The sequence below is a fragment of the Mesocricetus auratus genome, unplaced genomic scaffold (genome assembly GCF_017639785.1).
Source record: "Mesocricetus auratus isolate SY011 unplaced genomic scaffold, BCM_Maur_2.0 Super-Scaffold_100022, whole genome shotgun sequence".
Classification (NCBI taxonomy): domain Eukaryota; kingdom Metazoa; phylum Chordata; class Mammalia; order Rodentia; family Cricetidae; genus Mesocricetus; species Mesocricetus auratus.
The window spans coordinates 29,344,275-29,366,780 of NW_024429203.1; the positions used below are offsets into that span (position 1 = coordinate 29,344,275).

Below are 22,506 nucleotides of genomic sequence, written 5' to 3' on the forward strand. Positions count from 1 at the left end.
TGGGGGATGAAAGGAATAACAAGGACCTTTCCACCAGGACCTGGGTAGAGAGTTTTCTCTCCTCTCCCAAGACACTGTCATCTACAGGAAAATCACATCCATTGTTGTACTGAGAGAAACCTGCTTTTCCCTCACCCAGAGTTCATCCCTGGGATCATGGTGTCCTAATCAGACAAGGAGTGGGTAGCTTTTGAGATAGACAGACCTAGATCCATGTTGAACATCCATCACATCCAATCTGGAGGACACTGACCTTGATCCTCCTCCGCTGGCCTGGTTTTCTTGTCTACCTCTTGAGTATATAAATACTTCACCTGGCTTAGCACCTTCTTCTCTCTGTGTCCAGTCCCCATTTCCTAGAACAGTGGTTCCCAACCTTTCTCATGCTGGGACCCTTTAATACAGCTCCTCGTGTTGTAGTGACCCCCCAACCAGAAAATTACTTTCATTGCCATATCTTAACCTTAATTTTGTTGCTGTTATGAATCAAGGTGTAAATATCTGATATTTCTGATGGTCTTAGGCAAGTCCTGTGAAAGGGTCATTCAACCCAAAGGGGTCGTGACCCACAGGTTAAGAACTACTGCTCTAGATAGTACAGACTGGTTTTGAATTCCTGGTTTTCTTACCTCAGCCTCCAAAGTGGTAGGATCACAAGTGTGTACCAGGCCCAGTAGAGAACACATTTTTAATTATCCAGCTGATGGGACAGTACATGGCAGATGAAATCTAAGATGTCCCTGACATTTGTAGCCTAGGATTTTTCCAAAGTGTACTCCATGGTATAGATGTTAGAGGATGACTTAGGGAAAGAGGAACTTCTGTGATCAGCTATTCTAAATGTTTTTGAGGCAGTGTCTTCAGTTTTCAAAGCTTTTATTTTTATTTGCAGAGTGTGCACATGTGTGTGTCTGTGTGTCTGTTAGTGGAGGTCAGGTCCTCTGGAAGAGCAACAACTCTCTTAACCAATGAGCAACTTCTCCATCCCCAGGACAATCTCTTTATGTTATACCTTCTAAGAGCCTTCAATGTGATATTATTTACAATGAATCTTTAAGCTTATCGGGAATTTCTTAAACTTATTTAACCAAAGGGCACATTTCTGTTTTGAAACATTTCAAAGCATTGAGGTTACTGAAGATGCTTTGGAAAATGTTACTGAGTTAATCTTGGTTAGTCAATGAAAATTTGTGCAAGAAAGAGGGGAACAGTAGGAGCTTTAGATAAACACTCAGATGTTATAATCCCATTTGGGTGAATAGCACATATTCAAGGTTATTAGCTCAAGCATTGTATATATCAGCAAATAGCTCCCTCAAAGTAGCTAGTCTAAAGTACCACCAACAGGAGACTGGTTAAACATAAATATATATAATCAAGAATATATATTAACAGGAATATTATGAGAGCTAAAGGGATGGCTTAGTTGTTAAGTATACTGGTTGCTCTTCCAAAGGACCTGAGTTCAATTCCCAGAACCATATGGAGGCTCACAACTACCTGTAACACAGTTCCAGGGGATCCATCACCCTCTTCTGACCTCCTTGGTTATCAAGCATGCAAGTGGCATAGATACACACAGGCAAAACACCCATAAATATAAAAAAATTAAAGGAAGAACATTACACAAGTATAAAGAAGACCCAAAATGGTCTTTACCATAGAACAGTCTCCCAAACACACTGCTAAGTGAAAAACAAAATAGAGCAAACAAACAAACAAACAAAAACCACCCCGAGCTGTGTTTGCAGTGTACTATTATTTGGGTTGAAAAGTGGGAGGAAACAATAAATAGACATACTGGATGACTGATAAGTTGCCTCAAGGGGTACGAAACTGGTTGAGGTGGCAGTGGGACTGGATGGGAGGTGATGGGGTGGAGCAGAGCCGATGGAAGAGCTTTTCTGGTCGGTCCTTTTGTGTCTCTAAACTGTTCGAATGTTATTAACCATTCCAACACTGCGCCTTTTTCTTTTTTCCTAAAAAGGGCATTCTTCTGAACTGAAAGAGTGCTTTCACACAGAGAAAATCAAGGTGGCACAGAGGCGAGTGACAGCACCATGAGTCACAACTACGAGACATAAGCCTCAGCAAAACAAAGATGTGTCCCTCAGCATGTCTCTACCCACCACAGAGCCCTCCCTATACTCCTAGCACAAGCCTGTTAAAGACTCCTAGCGAAGCCCAACAGTCCCTGGAGTACCCGGCTTTCAACACTCAACTGATAGCTCACTCTACCTCAGAGAGGCTTACAAAAGAATAAAATAAAAAAGAAAGAATTCAATGTCTTCCTTTTACCTTTATCCCCTGCAAGTTTCTGGCTTCTTGTTTGCATTTCAGCAGCTCTTTCTACAAACCAAATATAGTGAGATCAGATGGTGGCATGTGAGTTGCTTCATAAGCATTACCTCATTCTGTCAGCAAGAAGACAAAACCCAGTGGGCCATTCCATGAAGATTAACCCATCAGCTGAGGCACAGACAGATGTCGCCCTGAAAGCAGTAAAGGTTGACCCTCGGAAACAAGACTAAGACCCCTCTGTCCTCTGTGGCACCCATCGCTGAGCTGCCCAGGTAGAGAAGACACCCCATCCAGCCCCACAGGCTCTCTATGGCAGCAATCTCCACCAACAGGAAAGCTTTATCCACATCTCCACTCAAATATGCGATATGCCTGCTGTTGTTGAATAACTGTTTCGATTTCGTTTAACTTCAACAAAGGGCTGGCATGCTTCTGATTCTCCAAAGAGCTCTTGTTCTTTGTGGACTGGGGCTATTGTGCTTTGTGGTCCAAACAAAAGTGAATTTGGTTTTCTAATAGCAAACTGAGTAATTAAATTTCCATATAGATGACTGCAAATAAAAATAGGGATTTTAGGAAAGCAATGCCTGTTATTGAGACCTGAGTCTTTAGCTATTTTGTCACATAAATAATTCATAATTAGCATATCGAAAATTGGGTTTTAACCTGTCCTCCAAGAGATGGGCTCAAGAGTTATTAAAAATGCAGGCCTGGGTGTATATGCATGCACACAAGCATACTTATGGGGATATACGCTGAGTCATGGTGCTCTACCACTGATCTATACATCCTAGCTACACACTTAGAACTCAATTTTTTTATGTTGTTTTTTATTTTATTGTGGGATTAGAGGTTGAAATTAGTACTTTGTCCATAATAGGCAAGCACTCCACCACTGATCTATAGCCCCAGCCACTAACTCAAAAATTAAAACAAGCAGATGACCCCCAAAACAACAACAAAAGTACTGAACTAAAAGAACTCTTGAAAATATTCATAAAAGAAGAACCACACTAATATTTGACACCCTCCCCCTCTCTTGAGTCAGGTTCTGACTATGTAGTTTTGATTGGCCTGGAACTCAGTATGTAGATCAGGCTAGACTCTAATTTATATACCACCATGTCCAATCTAGACTCATTGTTTTCTCTCAGTTAAAAAAGAAATATAGAGCCTTGCACTGGTGGCACACGCCTTTAATCCCAGCACTCGGGAAGCAGAGGCAGGAGGATCTCTGTGAGTTCGAGACCAGCCTGGTCTACAGAGTGAGTTCCAGGGCAGGCTCCAAAACAATACAGAGAAACCCTGTCTTGAAAAAAACCAAAAAAGAAGCAGAAATATAGAAATATTTCAAACTTACAGAAAGGTAACCACCCCAGTAGCACAGGTAATTACTATATAGCATTAAGATTAAAAAAGATGTTACCACTGTGACACAGTTCAGACGTGTCTCTCTCCTCCAAAGAAAGACGTAACACTGATAAGATTCAGCTACCCTTCCCCTCCCCCGGCACTGCATGACTTTCCCTCCCCAGAATTGTCCTAAAGCTGGTACATTATATTCCCACAATTATTTTCAAAGGGGGAAAATGTACATGTCCTATCTTACCTTGAGGTCTTGATTCTCCTCCATACTCTGATCCAGACGGCTTCGGATTATGATCTGAATATAAGACGAAGATGGTCATGCACTTGTAATTCATTCAACAAATGCTCACTGAGCACCTACTAGAAATCACTTCTGTGCTGTGAACACATGGCCTCTGATGCAAGCATATGCCAAAATGCATGGCATAAAATCATATGAATGAAGTTTAGGGTAAGTGTGTGTACTGGGAGGAGATGGCGTCAAGGGAAGAAAAGATGAAGTTGAAAATGGAAATGGGAGCCAGACCATGAGGGGCCAATGAAGCCAATGGAGAATTAATGTAATTTTTTGTTTTTGAAAAGTATTTATTTGTATTCTGTGTATCTGTGTGTATCTGCCTATGGGCATGTGCATAGGGGTGTAGTAGCCTAGGAGACTAGAGGTAAAAGATCCCCTAGGATTATAGGGAACCACCTGACATGGGTGCTGGGTACTCTTAATCACTGAGCCATCTCTTCAGTCCCATTAGTGAATATTTTTATCCAAAGGGAAGACAAAATGAAATTATCCTTATATTGTTCTTGCAATTTTATTGAAAAGGAACTAGAAGAGGTTAGAAGAATCTAGATTCAGCAAAACCTGTTGGGAAGCTATTAGGATGTTGGATAAAGTCCCACACTAAGTAGTGCTCATGAAAATAGAGACACTGGATGTGAGGGGAGGATCAAAAAGAATTCAGGTATGATATCTAGGTTTCTTTTTGGGGCATCCGAGTAAATGAATAAATACGAACAAACATACAGAAGGACAAATAGATCCAGTGGTTATGTAGAAGACAGAAATACTTAGTTGAGGACCCACTGAAACTGAGGTGCGTGTTGCACGCACAATTCTACAAGTCTGTAGAGAGATGTGGGTTGGAAATCCATCTAGGAGAAGCACACGAAGAGTGAGTGAAGACACAGAAGGCAGAGGACACTGCCCAGTGACTGTGCAAGACTGGTCCAAGGCACCGAGGTGCATCTGCATCATACCATAGAGAAAAGAAACACTTCAGGGGACTATAACTGCAGGGGAATGGGGCCTTAGGTATATTTGGTCAATGCCATATCTCTAGCACCTTGGACCAGGGTCTGACTCAAAGAGTCAGCCTTTGCTGGATATCTGTTGAGTAAATCAATGAAGACTAGGAAGGAGTAACCAAAACTGGTAGACAAACTCCAGGAGTCAGGAAAGAGTATTTCAAAAAAGGTGAGGTCAGGAATGGAAACTAGCCAGGCTTCGTAACCAGCCACAAACATGAGCTCACCAGCTGTTCCTCAGGATTGACTCCTGGTTCACAGAGTGCCAAGGGTCTTTCCTGTTCATCTTCGGGTAGGGATCCATTGAGTAGTAAGGCCTGGATAAACACAAATGGAGGAAGAAATTGGACTCCCTACCACCTTGTTCAATCTAGAGCCAGGCTTGGTAAGTTCACCACAAATGGAAATCATCAGATAGCGTAACAGACTTCTGAAGGAAGCCAGATGATAACCTCTGGCTATTTCCAATGGCCCTGATTATGCACAGCTCCTTCTATAGGTCTCTTCTATTATAGGTCCCTTCCCCCAATTTTAAACAGAGTCTCATGTATCCCAGGCTGGCTTTCAACAGCAGAGGATGGCTTTGAACTTCTGATCCTCCAGTCTCTATCTTTCATGTGCTACCATGCCTAGTTTACAAAGTGATAAGGATCAAACCTGGGACCCCATGCAAACTACAAAGGCACTGTACCAACTGAGCTACATCCCAAGCCCCATGGGTCACTTGCATCTTTCTGGATACACACAGACCCTCTGCTCTGAAGATTCTTTATCTCAGAAGAACTACTAACAAGTCTTCCCTTCGGGATTGTCCAAACACAGCTCTACCAGCTGAAAGGGGATCTAAAATCAGTGTGGCATTATCCTGGCTCAGAGATGTATATTATAATGAACTGTTTGAAATACATTGAAAACCATGGCCTTGGGATGGTTTGCTTTTTGTTTGTTTGTTTTAATAATTCTGCATTTCACCCCCTGAGGCAACATGAATAGAAGAAAGAAAATCTTTCCAGAGATGGCCTCACTCATTTCCACTCCAGGCTGTTTTTCATTAGTGCATTAGTGAGTACAAAGGGGGCAGATACACCCTGAAGCTCAGCTTTGGGGCCCTAGTACACAGCCTCTCCCAAGAACCCATACCTAACATGGTAGTTAGAGTTTGTAATCTCATTCCTTCCCTTTTACATGTTACTTATTTTGAAATTTATTTTTATTATTTATTGATTGGTTGATTGATTACAATAGGACCTTACTATGCAGCCCTGGCTGGTCTGGAAATCACTATGTAGCCCAGGTGGGCCTCAAACTCACAGAGATTTATCTACCTCTGCCTCCATGCAACACCTTGCTCTGATAAAATTTACTTTTACTTTTAAAGTCTTGGTGTGCGTTTGCGCACATGAGTTCAGTGTCCATGGATACCGGAAGAGGGCGTTGGATAGTCTAGATTTGGAGTTGCAGTCCTTGTCTGACTTGGGTACTGGGACATGAACTCACGTCTTCTGTACTTAACAGCTGAGCCATCTTTGTGTCGTGCATATTTGTGCGTCTATGTGTGGGTGCATGTGAATCACGGATACATGGCAAAGTCAGGGGACAACTTTCACAAATCCGTTCTCCCCTTCCCTATGTGGGTCCCAGGGATCGAACTCAGATCCTCAGGCTTCACAGCACATGCTTCTGCCTACTGAGCTATCTCGCCAGACTTGTAATCTTATTTTTCTTTAATGTACATTGGGGGTTTGCCTGCATGTATGTCTGTGTGAGGATGCCACAGCCCCAGGAACTGGAGTTACAGACAGTTGTGAACTGTCATGTGGGTGCTGGGAATTGAACCTCGGTCCTTTGGAAGAGCGGCCACAGTGTCCAGTGCTCTTAACCACTGAGCCATCTCTCCAGCCCAGAATCTTATTCTTAAAGCAGCATCCCAGTATACTACCCTCAAATTTAGAGATCTGCCTGATCAGGTAGGTATTGCAAGATGTATCAGGTGAGTTAAAGATGGGAAATTCTGTCCTCATTTTGTCACAGTTTTGTTTCAACTTGAAAGACAGATTCAGAGGTTAAATAAAACCTCTTTCAATAGCTATAACACAAATTCATCATACATGATGATGAAGAATGTTTTAAAATCGCACCAGTGGTTCCTCTACTAAACACTAATAATAATGCTTGAGAAAGCCAAATGAACTTGGTTTTCCCATGGAGTCATGGTGAGAGGAATGGGTGAGCAGGCAGACGGCTCCAGGGCTGCAGGGAATTACAGAGGCAAGGACATCAGGGGACATTGCAGGGCATTGCGGGACATTGCAGAAACTGTAACTCCAGTGTCAGATTGTTCAGTGGTCTATAATTATGGCATACTAATAAGTCACAAATCCTGGATGTGACCTGACATACAACTTGTTCATCACTGAAAGAGTTAAGGAGCCCAGTGGATGCTGGGAGCCCTTCAGTGCTCTTCAGTGAGACTGAATCCTCATTGTCATCACGTGGCAGTGAATTAAAACTCCTCTGTTCGAAGGAAATATTAGGATGTTGCCTTTCTGCCTTACTTTCTTTTTTCATTTTTCTGTTTCATCAGTCATTGCATTTCTTCCAGACTAAGGAATGCAAATCAAACAGAGCCAACCTAATAGCTATCCATGCTTTGTTTACACAATGCAAATTAGCCCAGGGAAAAACCTGGCTAGGTAAAGTCCCCCAAATTCATAGAACACTTCCTATTAAAACAAGAGCAAATCATTAAGATATTCCTTACTGGAGTGGCAGAAAGGAATCCAACAGTTTTTTTTTTTAAAGAATTATCTTAATACAGAGCAAAAAGCAAACACGACAAATTTCTTGGGGAATGTTTAGGAGGATGAAAACATTCCTCCAACCGGTATGGGTTCCTAGGGCATACATTATGCAAACTGTTTCACCGAAGCACCCATCTTCTTTTTTCTTTAGGAACCTTTTGTGTCCCCACCCTGCTGCAGGCTGGCTGGGAGCACGCCCTCCACAGCCTGCCAGAGCCTCATGCATAATGTGCGCTTTGTTTATGTGTCCATAAATATTTCACAATTCAAAACTGGTGCAGTTCCCAGCACAAACAGAATGGAATATTCCTAGACGATTTCAGGGCCTTCAGCACACTACGAGGGCTCCTCCAGGCAGTGTCAATCGAATAAGGACAGAGGATGGAGGGGGTCATGTGGTGGGCTCTGGGGGAGATTCCCTCGGTGGGTAGCACAGGTATAGGAACAACTGAAGGGCTGTGTTGTTCAAGGAAAACCTCTGCTAGCACAGCACTTGCCTTGGCATCGGTTGCTGATGCGTGAGGAGGGAGCCGAGTCCCTCAGCTAGATGCAATGGAAACCTGGTGGCATTACTGCCTCTCGTACCTTTCTGCTGCTGAATTCCTGAAAGTTGCAGTTGCAGGTCTATAAGAGTATAAAAGACACCTACCGACTTACAAAACAGGGGTCAGTCAGAGCTCCCGAGCTAGCACAAATCCTAACAGCTGGACTGTAAACAAGAGTTCCAAAGTCCACCTAAAACATTCACAAATAAGGAATTTTCGTTCTCTGTGTACTACTCACACACAGCTAAAATCAGGTGGGTTTTTTTTCTTTGCCAATTGATACCACCAACTTAAAAGGAATAATTAGCTGCAAAGGGAAGAGCTACCTGCAGTCCAGAAATCATTTTCTTTGCTTCCTCCATTTCTCTTTCTAAATGTTCTTGTTGCTCCAATAGCTGCTCTTCCCATGTGGTTTCCAGGTACGTTCCCGGGCTCCCCGGCCTCCAGTCTTGGGATAATGGAGAGTCTGTCTCGTCTGCGAAATGAAAGGTGGGAGGATAGTCCATGTTGAAGAAGAGGGTGTTCCGGCAGGCAGCCGCGGGGCTCAGTGTACTCCACAGGTTCAGGTCACCTGCTTTCTGAACCTGTCGGCACAGACAAACTGGACTCTCCACTAGGTGGGGTTGTGAGACACAGAGAACTGGCTGTTAACTGGGGTACCAGGCTCGGGAAAACACAAGCTGGGTTAGGGAAGTCCGCCCTCTTAAACCTTACCCTGGGAAGTAGCAGGGTTCGTGCCCCTGCAGACTTGTTATGGCACACCAAGACCTTACTCCCAGCTCCTTGGAATTGACATTCCCAGAGGCAGATGTACAAGTAAAGGAATTGTCAGATGCAAATGAGAACAAAATCCCTTTTGGTGCCTTGAGCTTTGGACAGGAGCCTGTGGTTCAGCCAACCCTATGCTGGTTGGTGTTTGCTGACTTGACACAAACCTAGACACAGCTGGGGAGAGGAGCCACAAATGAGAAAACACCTTTATCAGACTGCCTGTAGGTAAATCTGTAGGGCGTTTCCTAATTAATGATTAGTGTGAGAGGGCCCAGGCCACTGTGGGGTGGGGCTACGCCTGGGCAGTTGGTCCTGGGATGTAAAAGGAAACCAACTGAGCAAGCCAGGCGGCCATGTATCTCCATGGTATCTGCTTCAGTTCCTGCCTCAAGGCCCTGAGCTCCTACCTTGGCTTCTTCCCATAATGCACTGTAACCGCTAAGCCAAATCAACTCTTTCCTCTGTAAGTCAATTTTGGTAGTGGTGTTTTGTTTTTATCGTAGCAACAGAAACCCTAACTAAGGCAAACATATTCCTTTCACCCCTCTGAGCTGTAACTGAACCTTCTCCACACAACATCCTGTGAGTCATCCTGAAATAAAATTAGTAAAGTGCACTCACAGTCTTAACGTTACTCTCCAGTGTATTTCCTAGCCTTTAAGACCTCTTTGCTCCCGCATCCTCGTCTGCTTTATACTAGTTGCATGCATCACCATTCAATGTGCATTATGGAGCGCAGGTGGGTGTAAACTTTGACCGAGCTTCTTTACTTCCGAGAGGTGCATAGCAAATCCTTTGAGTTTCCGTAAAAATTACAAGAGGTAAAACATGAGGAACCCAGTAGTATCCAATAATGCAAGTACTCAATAAATGCCCCTCCCCTCTTTCCACACCCTCAAGAGTTTCTGACTCCATGGGTGGCCTGGAATTCACTAGGTAGTGTAGTTGGCCCCAAATGTGTGATCTACCCATCTGCACCTCCTAAGGGCTGAGATTACAGATGTACACCACCACACCCAGGTTATGACAGACTCAAATGTGTGATCTACCCCATCTCCATCTCCCAAGGGCTGAGATTACAGATGTGCACCACCACACCCAGATTATAACAGACTCAAATGTGTGATCTACCTGTCTCCATCTCCTAAGGGCTGAGATTACAGATGTGCACCACCACACCCAGATTATGACTGACTGGTACAAATGCTTGGCTTGAGGGGAAGCAGAGTAAAGAAGAATTTCATTTCAGATTTTCTTTTGTGGGGTTCAGTTTCATTGCAACCCTTTTGCATGAGTGTATATCAACCTAACACTTGTACTTTGCCTTATCCATGTTTCTTTTTATGTTTAAGTAGGGGGAGAAGAAAAAGAAGATAAATGAGGCAGATTCAAAAGTTTAAACGAGAACTCTGTGGTCCTCTCTGTAGCCCTCATACCAAGACCTGTTCTTTGGTACAAATTCTCATGGGCATTTTAGTGCAAGCTATGTATTCCTGGATCCAACCTAAGTTAGTGGAGAACCAAAGCCATCTTCATAAAATAGGAATAATAAAAAAACTATTTACCCAAATAAGGCTTCTGACTGCCCCAATGTCATTTCCTAATTCATAGGCAGCCAGATAAGGGAGGGCTGCTCTAGGCTGCTGTGAGCTTTTTTGACAGCTCGGTACAAGAAAGGACATTCTGTAAGAGGATAACTACATTAATTGGCTCAAAGGCATTAGAGCCCTCTCGAGCTGACCCTGACCCTACATGCACAGACTGTGAAGACAGACACAGCCAGAAAGCTCCAAGTAGATAGTCAGAACCTCTGAAGTCTTCAGGCTAAAAGCCTTCCCTTGAAGCAACCCAGGCAGGCGGGCAGGTGGTACCTGTTCTGTCTGTTCTGTTCTCTATTCCTTCAGAGGGAACAATCACAAAATCGGCCTTTTCTTCTGACTGGGTTATAATGGATTCACTCTTTGCACTGTGGACTGGACTGGGTGAAGTCAGACTGTGATCACACAAAAGAGAAGAGAAACAATTATGCACAGTTACATAGAAGTCAACTTTCACAACTCACCCCGGAGATATCTTATTCATACCATGCCTAACATGATACCTAACTCACAGTTAGAACAAATATTTGTTGGATAAATTCAATAAATATTGAAAGAATAAATAAAAAAACTAGTCTTGGGAGTATTTTAATTTTTCATATTATTTACTTATTTTACATTTTAGTTGTGTGAATGTTCTATGTCTGTGTGGGGGAGGGGGTGCATGTAAATGCAGGTACCCACGAAACCAGAACAGGATGTTTAGTTTCATGGACCTGGAGTTACAGGCGGTTATGAACTGTTCTAGGTGGGTGCTGGGAACTGAACTTGGAGCCTCTGAAGCACTTTTTACCACTGAGCCATCGCTCCAATACTCCAGGGTGTCTGTTGACTGAAATGAGAGTTACCAGAATAGGCAATAAGTCATTTTTAAATGACTGTTTTGTTCTGTGTGGGGGGGGATTTTTTGTTGCTGTTGTTGTTTTTTGGTTTTGGTTTGCTTTGTGGTATTCATCACTATAATTTCCTAGGCCCATGTTCAGAGGGTGATGGTTGGTTTTTGTTAGCTTTTGGAACTGGATCAAAATCATATTATCAATAATCTGAGTCTCTCACAAGCAACCAGAGATCAGCTCTAAGTTAATCCCGAAAGAGGAGTCATGGCAGGGGACGGTTAGAAACTGCTAGTGTGATTGCAGTGCCAGGATGGGCAGAGAGCCAGTCATTTATCAATCCAGAATATGATAAGTGATCCAGAATATGATAAGAACAGTGGGGATGGGAAGGTAGCTTACTGGGTAAGAGTCCTTACTGCTTTCGCAGAGGACCAGGTTCAGTCCAGCACTAACATAGTGGCTCACAATCTGTAACTCCAGCTCCAAGGGATCTGACCCCCTCTTCTGACCTGCACAGGCACCAGGCATACGTGTGGTGCACAGACATACAATGCAGACAAAACACTCGTGCACATAAAATAAATCTTTAAAACAATAAGAAGAGTTATGGGACGAAAGGAGAAAAACACGCTAGTGGCAGCTAGATCAAAGTTTACTTGATTAGCTCTTACTTAATAATTTTATTATTTTTATTATAATTTGTCATAATTTTTATATTTTCAAATTATCTTGAGACACCTTTCAATGAGCCCTGAGTTCTAATGTAGTTTTGAGAGGAAGTGTTCAGATTTTCAGGGAAGCAGCTTTTAAATCTTCCCCTGGACAAGACAAGATGGGAACATGAGGATAATGCGTCTATCCCGTAGGTTCGGAGGATTCTGGAGAGCCCTTTCTCTTCAGGCTGCACTATGAGAACATCAGCACTAACAGAGTCTCAGGGGCTATGGCTACTCCGGCTCAGCCCCCTCTGAAGAATTCTTTCCAAATCTATCACCCAGACAACAGTGAAAGTGCCTGGGATTCGCTGACCCCCTTAATGTGCCCCTGAAGTCTCTCAGGCTAATCCTTACAACCACAAGCAGGAGTTAACATTTCCTCTTCCCACAAACCAGAGAAAAAACTAGAAACAAGTGCAGTGGAAGCAGCCAGACTTCAAAACCTGTGCACTAGTGTCTCCCCAGGGTCCAAATGATCTCAGTGCTATGTCTTGTCTTTCCTATAAGCTGCTTTCCCACAGCTGGAGGTGTACCGATCATGCCGGTGAGAGAAGTGAGGGGTAGCTCAGACATGCTGAGCGTTTTCTGGAACTCTCTTAGCCATTTTCACTAAGTAGGCAATCTGACCTTCAGGCCAGCGCGAGTTCACAGCTGGGAAGGCTCTTATGTAAAAGGGTTGTATCGCTGATAAGGAGAGATACACCAGTGCTCAGGACCCGGCATTCACCGTTTACGGAATTGGGAATCCGGTGCACAGCACCTTTGTCAGCCGCCCCTCTTCCACAGCTAAGGTTTCATGGATAACAGGTTCCACTGCCTGCTTCTGGCTGGACCGCAGGGATGTGTGAGACAGAAGGAAGGAGGGCGTAATGAGGATCTGTGAAGCTGAGAAAAGGCTTTCCTAAAAGCACAGACGCATGCTCAGTTCCACCTCTTCCCTCCAAGTAAGTTGCCTCCCATATAAGGGCAGAAGGAGGCGGACGTCTGGATATCCAACCCTACCGGGGGAGTGGCAGAGGAGGCAAAGGAAAACAACATTTCTTTTTCTTGAAACGAGACTGCCAGGGTAAGGCTACCGAGGTAAGACCAGGAAACTAAATGGCCACGATCAAGGCCTTGGAGGGAGGAAAATCCTGGGGCATGTGTCAAAGTAGTAAGACCTCCTAGAAGAGGAAGGCACTTTAAATCCTCGGCCTCAAATCATAGAAAAGCATCTTCATGCTAATTAATTGTAAGACTTGGGCTCCTCCCTAACTAGATTAAAAGTCATACTTGACAAGCAAATAATACCCACTTACCATCATAATCCTCTCTGAGGTCAGAGAACTGCTGATTACAAATAAGTCCTATCCATACATTTCTTAATCTAATATCTCGCCGATATTCATTTATCAGACCAGCAAACCCCAACAAAGACACTGCCAAATTAGACTTACATCCATTTTTTAAATGGATACTAGACGAAAAGGAAGAGTCCAGTTGACCCTCCAAGTGTCTCAGCAGACACATGGCGTGAATGCCCTGGAGTAGGCTCCAAATTCCTAAAACCACTCTGTTTTGTAGTGCTAACTCCAGACCAGCCGCCTGTTCTCACCGAATAGCACCCCCAATCATCTCGTCTCCAGCCAACCATGTCCCCCGGTCCTGGACCTGCTTCCCCTCATATCCACACCTCAAGAGCCAAAGTGGCTTCTTCTCACCATTTGACTTGTGTCCCTCCCATGGTCCCCTCCTGGCTCGGGATTCAGCAAGCCTGTTTCCCTGGGTGAGGTGGGAAGCTGAGAGTCACATCGCTCCTAAAGTCTGCCATGTCCCCCGCGCCGGGGCTTGAAGAACGCCTCCAGAGATCAGCCAGCTCGTGGAACGATTTACTGGGGTCTCCGGAGAAAGTAGGAAAGGCAGAGGTGGGCGTCCTGGCCCCAGAGACCGGGATGCTCCCTGGGGTGAAGCGCGCAGTCCCTGAAGCTCAGACTCCACCGCAGCCGAGCCTCGGCGGAAGCCTCCTCCCATCGCCAGCGGCCGATCGCTGGCAGCTGCATCTCGGTCCTTGCAGCCGCACGGCTCCGAGCATTCCCCAAGGCAGCGGCATCTCAACCCATTTCCCTCGGGGCGAGAGGCTCCGGTGGCTCCCACTGAGCGTCGAGTGGGAGTCCGGTGTGCTGTGCTCCTGAGTCGGCGCCGCCTCCTGATCCCTCCCTTCCCGTCTCTCCTTACTCCCCCCACCCCCACCCCCAGGCTGTCACACGCGGCCAGGCAGCGCTGAGCTTGACCCAAGCGTTGCCGACGGCTCTGGGCAGAAAGGTAGGGGTGCTGGCCAAGGCTGGGGCCAAGGGCGCGGTCCGGAACTGGCTGGGCAGAGGGGGACCAGAGTCCTGGGAGTGGTGGGGGATGGGCAGCGCGGTGGCAGAACGGCATGGATCTGATGGTCCTGGTGCCGAGAAGCACAGCAGCAAAGACATAGTAGCCACACCTCTTTGACCCCTCCCCTCCTAGGACACACGATTTAAGACTGATCTAAGCCTGAGGAGCTCAACCCCGCTTTCTGTATATTGGGAAACGCTGTCAGGATTGAGACTGGTGCCCCCCTCCCGCTCCCACCAGCAAACCTGCAGAATGCCCTCCTCTCTGCTACTCTCACTTCCCTTCCCCTCTGGCGGTTCCTATGTCCGACCCCCGACCCCCTACATTGAGAGTCTGGCCTGTTTACTGGAGCAACAGGAGGGTAGAGCTTTGCTAGGGCACCCTTGAGAAGCAGCTGGGGAAGCAGCAAGGGAAGACACCACAGGATGTCTATCTTATATTCGCAGCTATATCCCACCCAAAGCTGCAACAGCTCCAAGACTCCAGGTTCTTCCAGCGGTCACAGGGTCGATAGGTGCCCAAATGGAAGTGGGCAAATGGCAGAACTTGCTAGAAGCCCTCTCCTTTCCTGAGGGGTCAGTGAAGAAATAGGCAGAGTGCTGACTACCATGAAGAACATGGCAAAATCAGGAAGGAGAGAAAACAGATAGGGAAATGTAATCATTGACACATCTACCTGTTGCCATTAGCCTAACACAGCCTGGTATCTAGTGGGTCCCCCATACTGATCTCACAGCTGCACAGTCCAAGTCTTGCCTGGAGGAAGGAAGCAGCCATAGGAGACTCCAACTCTTTTCCCTTCTCCTCCTAATTCTCAGGCACAGTCAGGCTCAGGAGAGCCAGAGGCCAGCAGAGATGCAGGAAGCAATAGACCTCATTATACAACAGAACAGCCTTTGATTCTGTCCTAAGCCAAAGATAGTCCCAGGCACAAGCAAAAATGCAATGGTTTAGAGTCTCATTAAATGCACACCTACTGCTTCATGGTAAAGCTTCTTTGGGGTCTGGTCAAAATGTCTTCTAACTGGATAGAGATAGGGTTTACACAAAATTGTAAAGGTATTACATCGAACACTTAAAATGTTTAATGGTGAATTGTATGTTGTAGATCCATTTTAGAAATAGAAACCACACCCATTATATGTAAACATTGTAAAGTTAAGCTAGGTTAGCAGTATATTAAGATGATAGAAAGAGGTCCACGGGACTTCCATAAATTTAGGAAATGGTCTGTCAAAATAGGATGGGGTTGTATGAGGAAAAGAAACAGGAGGAAGAAAGAAACATGGAAAATACACACAAGGCACAATTAAATTTAAATAGATCAGACTATGCTGGGTTGGAGTAGGAGGGAAAAGATCATTAGAGGATATGCTCATTACAATTTAGCAACAAAATCAAGTTAGCAAGTAGGCTGGGGATGTGTTTACAGGGGCATACTCTCCATGAGCCAGAAAACTACTCTTTTTCTGCCACTATACTTGGCATTGGTTAGGCTTTTATTAGAGCAGTGTCCGGCTCTGGCCCCTGCACTGCTCTAAGGGAAGCAGACAGCCTCTTTACGAGTCACAAACACCTATAGCCCACTTAAATGCATACTAATGTGCCCCAATTCACAGTCCTATAAATGAACGTGGAAATGCTCATGCGTCAAACAGTCCTGCACAATTTCCTTTCTTGCTGGGAGCTTTCTCCAGCCTTCTGTGGCTGTAACTGAAGAATCAGACTCAGCCTGCAGGACAGGGCCCCAGGAACTGGCTATCATAAACACCAGCATCGGATGCACAAACACTGGGCTGGACTAGACTGAAGGACCCAGTCACACCCCCATGTGGCCAAAGCTAACTATTGTCACTGGGATGCTGCAGTTTCTGTGTGGGGGAAATTCATTAGCTCCTATCAACACCAAGCCAGACAGGCCTTGCTGAGAGCTGGTCCTTGAATACCAAACATGAACTGAGGAAAGTAAAACAGGTTAGGGGCTTTTTGTTTTTCAATACTAGGGGTGAATCCAGGGCCTCTGGCAAGACAAGGACCCTTGCAAGAAGCTACACACACACCCAACTGTGGGGAGCTGAAGAAGCCATGAGTGAATATGTAAAGACCAGATGAAGACCTGGATGAAAGTACTACCGGCATGGGCACTGTCATGTCAAGGACCAATGCCTCAGACCTATGGAAAATCAGCAAAGCTTTCCTCAGAGTGGTCAGGCTCAGAACTGGTAAAGGCTTCCTCAGGTCTGAATGCAAATGTTGACAGTGTGCAAGTTTGCAAATTATTGACCAGTGTGTGCAAAAACCAGCAACTCCTGGACGTTGGATGAATATAGCCTCAGACTGCTCACTTAGAGATCTATCAAGACTAGCTAGCTCCTCCCCCTCTGTGGCACCTAATAAATACACTGAAGTATGCACATCCCACCTAACCCCAACTTTTTGGTGTTTGTGGGTCATTTTTTTAAATGTTTGTTCGTTCTTCACTCCCTTGCTACCCCAGACACAAACCTAGCAGGATATGTTGCTCAACCCCACGGGTGACTTAGTGCTTTTGGTCTTGCTACTTGAATCCCCAAGAAGTTTTCTACCAAGACTCTAAAGGTACGGAATGTAAGGCCACAATTACCTGGAACAGCTAGACTCAGACGGGGACCGTTGCTGCCCTTCGTATTGCTGCACAAGTGCCCGGACACTCCAGTATGGGTTCTCAATCTCCTCATCCAGGCTGCTGTTCCTAAGGGGGTGGGGAACCAGAAAAGGAGACCGTGTCAGCCCTGCAGTTTATGTCAGCTCTGCAAGTAGAACCATCCGGCCACTCAGTGTGCATTACAGGAAAGAAGACGCAGAAGGCAGCTGGGCAGCCTGGCACACACCTGTCATTCCAGCGCTCAGGAGGCAGAGGCAGGAGGATCAGGAGTTTGAGACCAGTAGACAGCAAGATCCTTTCTACACACACACACACACACACACACACACACACACACACACACACACACACACACACACGCACACACTTAAAAGGTGAACAAAGTAAAACTCCTTCTAAGGCACTTAAAACCACAAGAGAAGGCAAACATACGAAAGAAGTGATTTTGCCAATCTCTGCAACACCTTGGGGTTGGGTTCTCCTTTAGCAACTACACGACCCTCAAAACACTTCCTGCCATGAAATTTCAAGACAGATTGGCCTTGTGGATACATTCCAGGATACAGCCTCCTCCAGATGGACTACATGTCTCCTAGTGAAGAAAACACACTGTGCCAACCACATATATTTAAATTTTGGGCATGAGAACAGACTTGCACACGTGGTTCCTTACATTATTCTAGCTGTGAAATAAACATCTCGAAAGAAAAGGGTTAGCCTGGCTTGCAGCTGTGGGCCTATAATCACAGCTATTTGGAAAGCTAAGACAGTAGGAACACAAAGTTCATGGCCTGTCTGACCTACAGAGTGAGTTCAAGGCCAGAATGGGCAACTTCATGAGACCCTGGCTCAAAGCAAGACATAAAAAGTCTGAGGATATAGCATAGTAGTGGGGCTCTTGCTTGGCATGTGAAAGGCTCTAGGTTCACTAGCCAGAACTGTCAAAAAAAAAAAAAAAAAAAAAAGGCCAAGCTTTTCTCATTAGGACTTCCCTTCCAAACCTTCTTCCGAACCTCCACTCTGTTCTGTTTTCTTTTCTGCAGTGTGGGTCTCCTTAGTTGACATTTCCTCCTACTTGCACTGTTATCTAAGCAAAGAAATACCAAAGAGAGGAACCAGCTCCCCTCCCCAGATTTTTACCTCTGTCTATACCGGAAGACATCCCGTCCTGAGCGAGACATGTCATGGCACACATCAGCCAGAGCAGCCGCAGCTCCTTGGGCCACAGCAGTAGCACAGTGTGGTTGGTGACTCTGCACAGGAGCTCTGCAGTCACGCCCCTGGCTCACTGTCCTGCTGGAGCCAGGTTTAAAATGAGCTGCTAAGGCAAGGACCAGCCTCATGATGGACTTCAGGTTTCCTTCCACGATATCTAAAGGACAAGACAAGGGAAGGTGCTAAGAGGGAGGCAGAGGCTGTGGACTGATGCATTTACTACATATCGCTGGTGGTCTAGTAAACTAGGCAGGCAGTCTCCATTTTCATAAGGCCATGTTCAACAAGGGACACGGAAGGTTTAAAGGCAATCACAATAAAGTATGACGATAAAGTGGTTAAATGAGAGAGGTACAGGGGTCTTCAGCAGTTTTTGAGGAGATAATCTTAGAGTTTAGATGTATTACTAGAGTGAGTCCTCCATTGAGATTGTGGGTGATGCTTTATTAGCTAATAGGGGAGAAGGGACAAGGACAGTTCAAGAGAAGGTACATGCCAAGGTCTAGAGATCAGTATAATAGGGTGATATCATCTGTTAGGAGAGCTGTAGGCCACAGGAGGCTACTAAGCACTTAAATGTCACTACTGTGAATTGTAGTATGCTCTAAGCAAGTACTCTAAGTATTAAGTAAATACCTTACACACACATGGAAATGTAAAGATCTCAGAGAGCATAAAAAGAGAATGTGGGGCTGGAGAGAGGGCTCAGTGGTGATGAGCACTGACTGCTCTTCCAGAGGACCCCCATTTGATTCCCAGCACCCACACAGCAGCTCACAACCATATGTAACTCAAGTCCCAGGGGATCTGATGCCCTCCTCTGGCTTCTGAGAGCACAAGGCCCACACACAGTGCACAGATATACATGCAGGCAAAATGCCTATACACATAAAAAATAAAAGTAAAATGTAAAATATCTCAGTAATGTTTAGTGTTTACTCCATAGTAAAATGATCATATTATGGACATACTGGGTTACATAAAACATAGCATTAAAATTATTTTCAGTCCTTCTTGCTTATAATGTGGCTTTAGGGGATCTTTTAAGTATTATGTGGCATGCATTATACATATGATTCAGCACGGTGGTGGGGAAAGTGAAAGAGTTCAGTATGGCTGGAGCCCCAGAGCTCAACAGGACAAGGGAAAGCTGAGGGAGGGAGGGAGGGAGGGATCAGAGGTTGGGTCATTTGGGACAGGTAGGCTAGAGGAAAGAGGCCAGGTTTATCCAGGTGACTTCTAGATGCACAGCAGTAGAACAAGGATTTGTGCTCTTAGTTCACTCCAGCTGTGATGTGGACAGCTGACTGGAGGGGGGAAATGGATGCAGTAAAAATGATTAGGAAACACCAAGCTTCTTCAAGCAAAAGACAATGAACGGCAGTGTTCCCTTAAAATAGCCCGTTTTACTGGGCCAGATCCCCAAGCCCACTCCACATGGGGACCAGATCAAAGCTATCGCTGCATTCTACATTCTGCCCTAGAAAAAAAAGAGGAAATCACACACACACACACACACACACACACACACACACACACACACACTCTCTCTCACGAGGAGGGCACACATGCATTGTGAAAGATCTGGTTAAAGTTAATGCAAAGAAATGAATACAATTCCATTGTTTGACCTTATAGCCTTTCAAATGTACAAAGCATGCAAAGGACTATTTGATATCTTCTACCAAATGCTCTTAATGGTCACTATTTGCTCACCTGAGTAACTTCAAACATACAGAACACCAATAATCCAACATGAAAGGGTTCCCTCTAGCCCTCATTCTCAGCAAAACTACAGGCAACAGACCCAAACGCTGGTGCTGAAACAGAACCAGTTCTAGTCACTTCTAGAAAAGCATCAAAAGGAGAAGGGAGCCTATGCTTTCAAAGGACCCCTACATGGCTCCTTCCTTACAGTCTGGGCTAAGGGTTATGTTGCTACAGAAGACCACATATAAAGCTGCAGGGCCCCTTTTGTCTGTCTGGAATATTCTCACAGCCAAAAAAAGAAGTGCTATAAAATATTTTTCTTTTAAGCTGAGTGTGGTACACATCTCTGATCCTGATCCTATAACTTAATACACAGAGGCAGGAGAAACACCTAATTTGAGGAAAGCCTAAGATACAGAAAATTCCAGGCCAGCCAGGGCTACACAGTGAGACCCTCTCTCAAAAATACATATATTGTGGCTGGGCAGTGTTAGAGTTGTGTCTCAGTTGATCCAGTGCTTGCCTAGCATACAAAGCCCTGGGGTCAGTCCCCAACACCACAGAGAGCTGGGTGACAGTGCAGTTTTGTAATTTGATCACTGAGGAGGTGATTAGAGGATCAGGTCGTCCTTGGCTGCATGGCAGTTTCAAGACCAGCCTGGGCTACATAAGATCCTGTCTCAGAAAATAAAGGAAAGGAAGAAAGGAAAGAAAAATAGAAGAAATGAGAGTTTCTTCTAGGAAATTGAATGAAAAAGCATAAGTTATGATGGTTTGTAATAGTACTTGATCATAAAACCCAAAGATCTCAAGAATGCAATCCATCTTCATCTTTGAAAATTTAAACGAGACATTCCAAAATTAATATCTCAATTTTGTCATTTATTCTTGTACCATTATTTCTCCCACACACACACACTCAAGCATATCTATATTCCATTCAAATTAATAGAGAGCTGCTACTTCCAGCCAGGTCTCTGGAGCACTGGGATTTTAGTACTCCATCACTGTCTTCCAAGAGGGTACCTGTCTTCATGAAACAAGGATATAAGACCATGGGCCTAATTCTATTCCACTCTGCTCAGACCCACTGACACATGGCCAAGGGAGCTTCTCATACTGGTTAGCACTGGTAAGAACTGCATTTCTTTCCCCAAGGAGAAGGTACTAACTAACCTTTAGCTGAAGTCTGATGCATACGGATCTTTTTGGAAGCTACAAACTGTAGCACTCTCTCCACATTATTCTTCATTTCTTGTTGGTTACTGGGACTCAACTGGACTCCACTCAGTTTTTCTCCTGCTGTTAGGAGAGGGGGGAAAAGCAACAACACATAACGTCATAAGTAAGAACAATATCAAGGTGTCACAGCAGCAAGGCACAAGGGAGGGGATGCAAACACTAAAATTCCCCATGAACAAGTGAGTGAAGCCCTGGTGTGTGGACCAGGGGCAGTGGTTGGAGAAGAGAAAAATGAAAGACTTCTAGAACACTTTGGTCTTTCAAATGTAAACCAACAGTTATTAATTTTGTTTTTGTGACAGTGTTTCTCTGTGTAGCTTTGGAGCCTGTCCCGGAACTTGCTCTGTAGACCAGGCTGGCCTCAAACTCACAGAGATCTACCTGCCTCTGCCTCCCGAGTACTGGGATTAGAGGTGTGTGCCACCACTGCCCAGCTCTGTGAAGTTATTGTGTGTACATTTATTAATTCAACACATATTCATAAGTAGCCACTGTGTGCCAAACACTATACTGGGTATTACAGAGAGCAGGGAACAAGGTAAACAATGTGCCTTCCCTCCTAGTTTATATCTATACTATAATAAGTCAATGTTTAATATAATTTTGGGCAAGGATAAAGACAGAAAAGAATAATGATCATGGTCTTTCTGATAATATAGTCTTGAAAAGTCTGAATAACAGACTTTTATATTTAAGAAGGTATGGTTGTTTGAAAGAAAATGGCCCCCAACCTGAGTGACACTATTAGGAGGTGTGGTATTGTTGGAGTAGTTATGGCCTCGTTGGAGCAAGTACGTCACTGTGGAGAAAGGCTTTGAGGTCTCATATGTGCTCAAGCCACACCCAGGTTCTCAGACCACTTCTTGTTGCCTATGAGTCTAGATGTAAGAACTCTCAGTGTGTTCTCCAGCACCAGGTCTGCTTGCACGCTGCCTTGCTCTCTGTCATAATGATAATGGACTAAACCTTTGAAATGTACATGAGCCATCACAATTAAAGTTTTTCCTTATAAGAGTTGCTGTGGTCATAGTGTTTCTTCACAGCAATAGAAACCCTAACTAAGACAGAAGGGTATATGCCATGCTGAAGAGCCATA

At 44.8% G+C, this 22,506-nt stretch overlaps 1 protein-coding gene across 1 annotated transcript in view; it reads right to left on the reverse strand.

Annotated features, from left to right (window-relative positions):
* Positions 1 to 22,506, reverse strand: part of Dixdc1 (DIX domain containing 1) — a 76,181-nt gene that overhangs the window by 27,251 nt on the left and 26,424 nt on the right. The window contains 8 exon segments of the mRNA XM_040729697.1: positions 2,299 to 2,349; positions 3,911 to 3,964; positions 5,199 to 5,288; positions 8,644 to 8,792; positions 10,960 to 11,081; positions 17,223 to 17,330; positions 18,384 to 18,615; positions 21,345 to 21,470. Coding sequence (XP_040585631.1) covers positions 2,299 to 2,349; positions 3,911 to 3,964; positions 5,199 to 5,288; positions 8,644 to 8,792; positions 10,960 to 11,081; positions 17,223 to 17,330; positions 18,384 to 18,615; positions 21,345 to 21,470 — 932 coding nt within the window.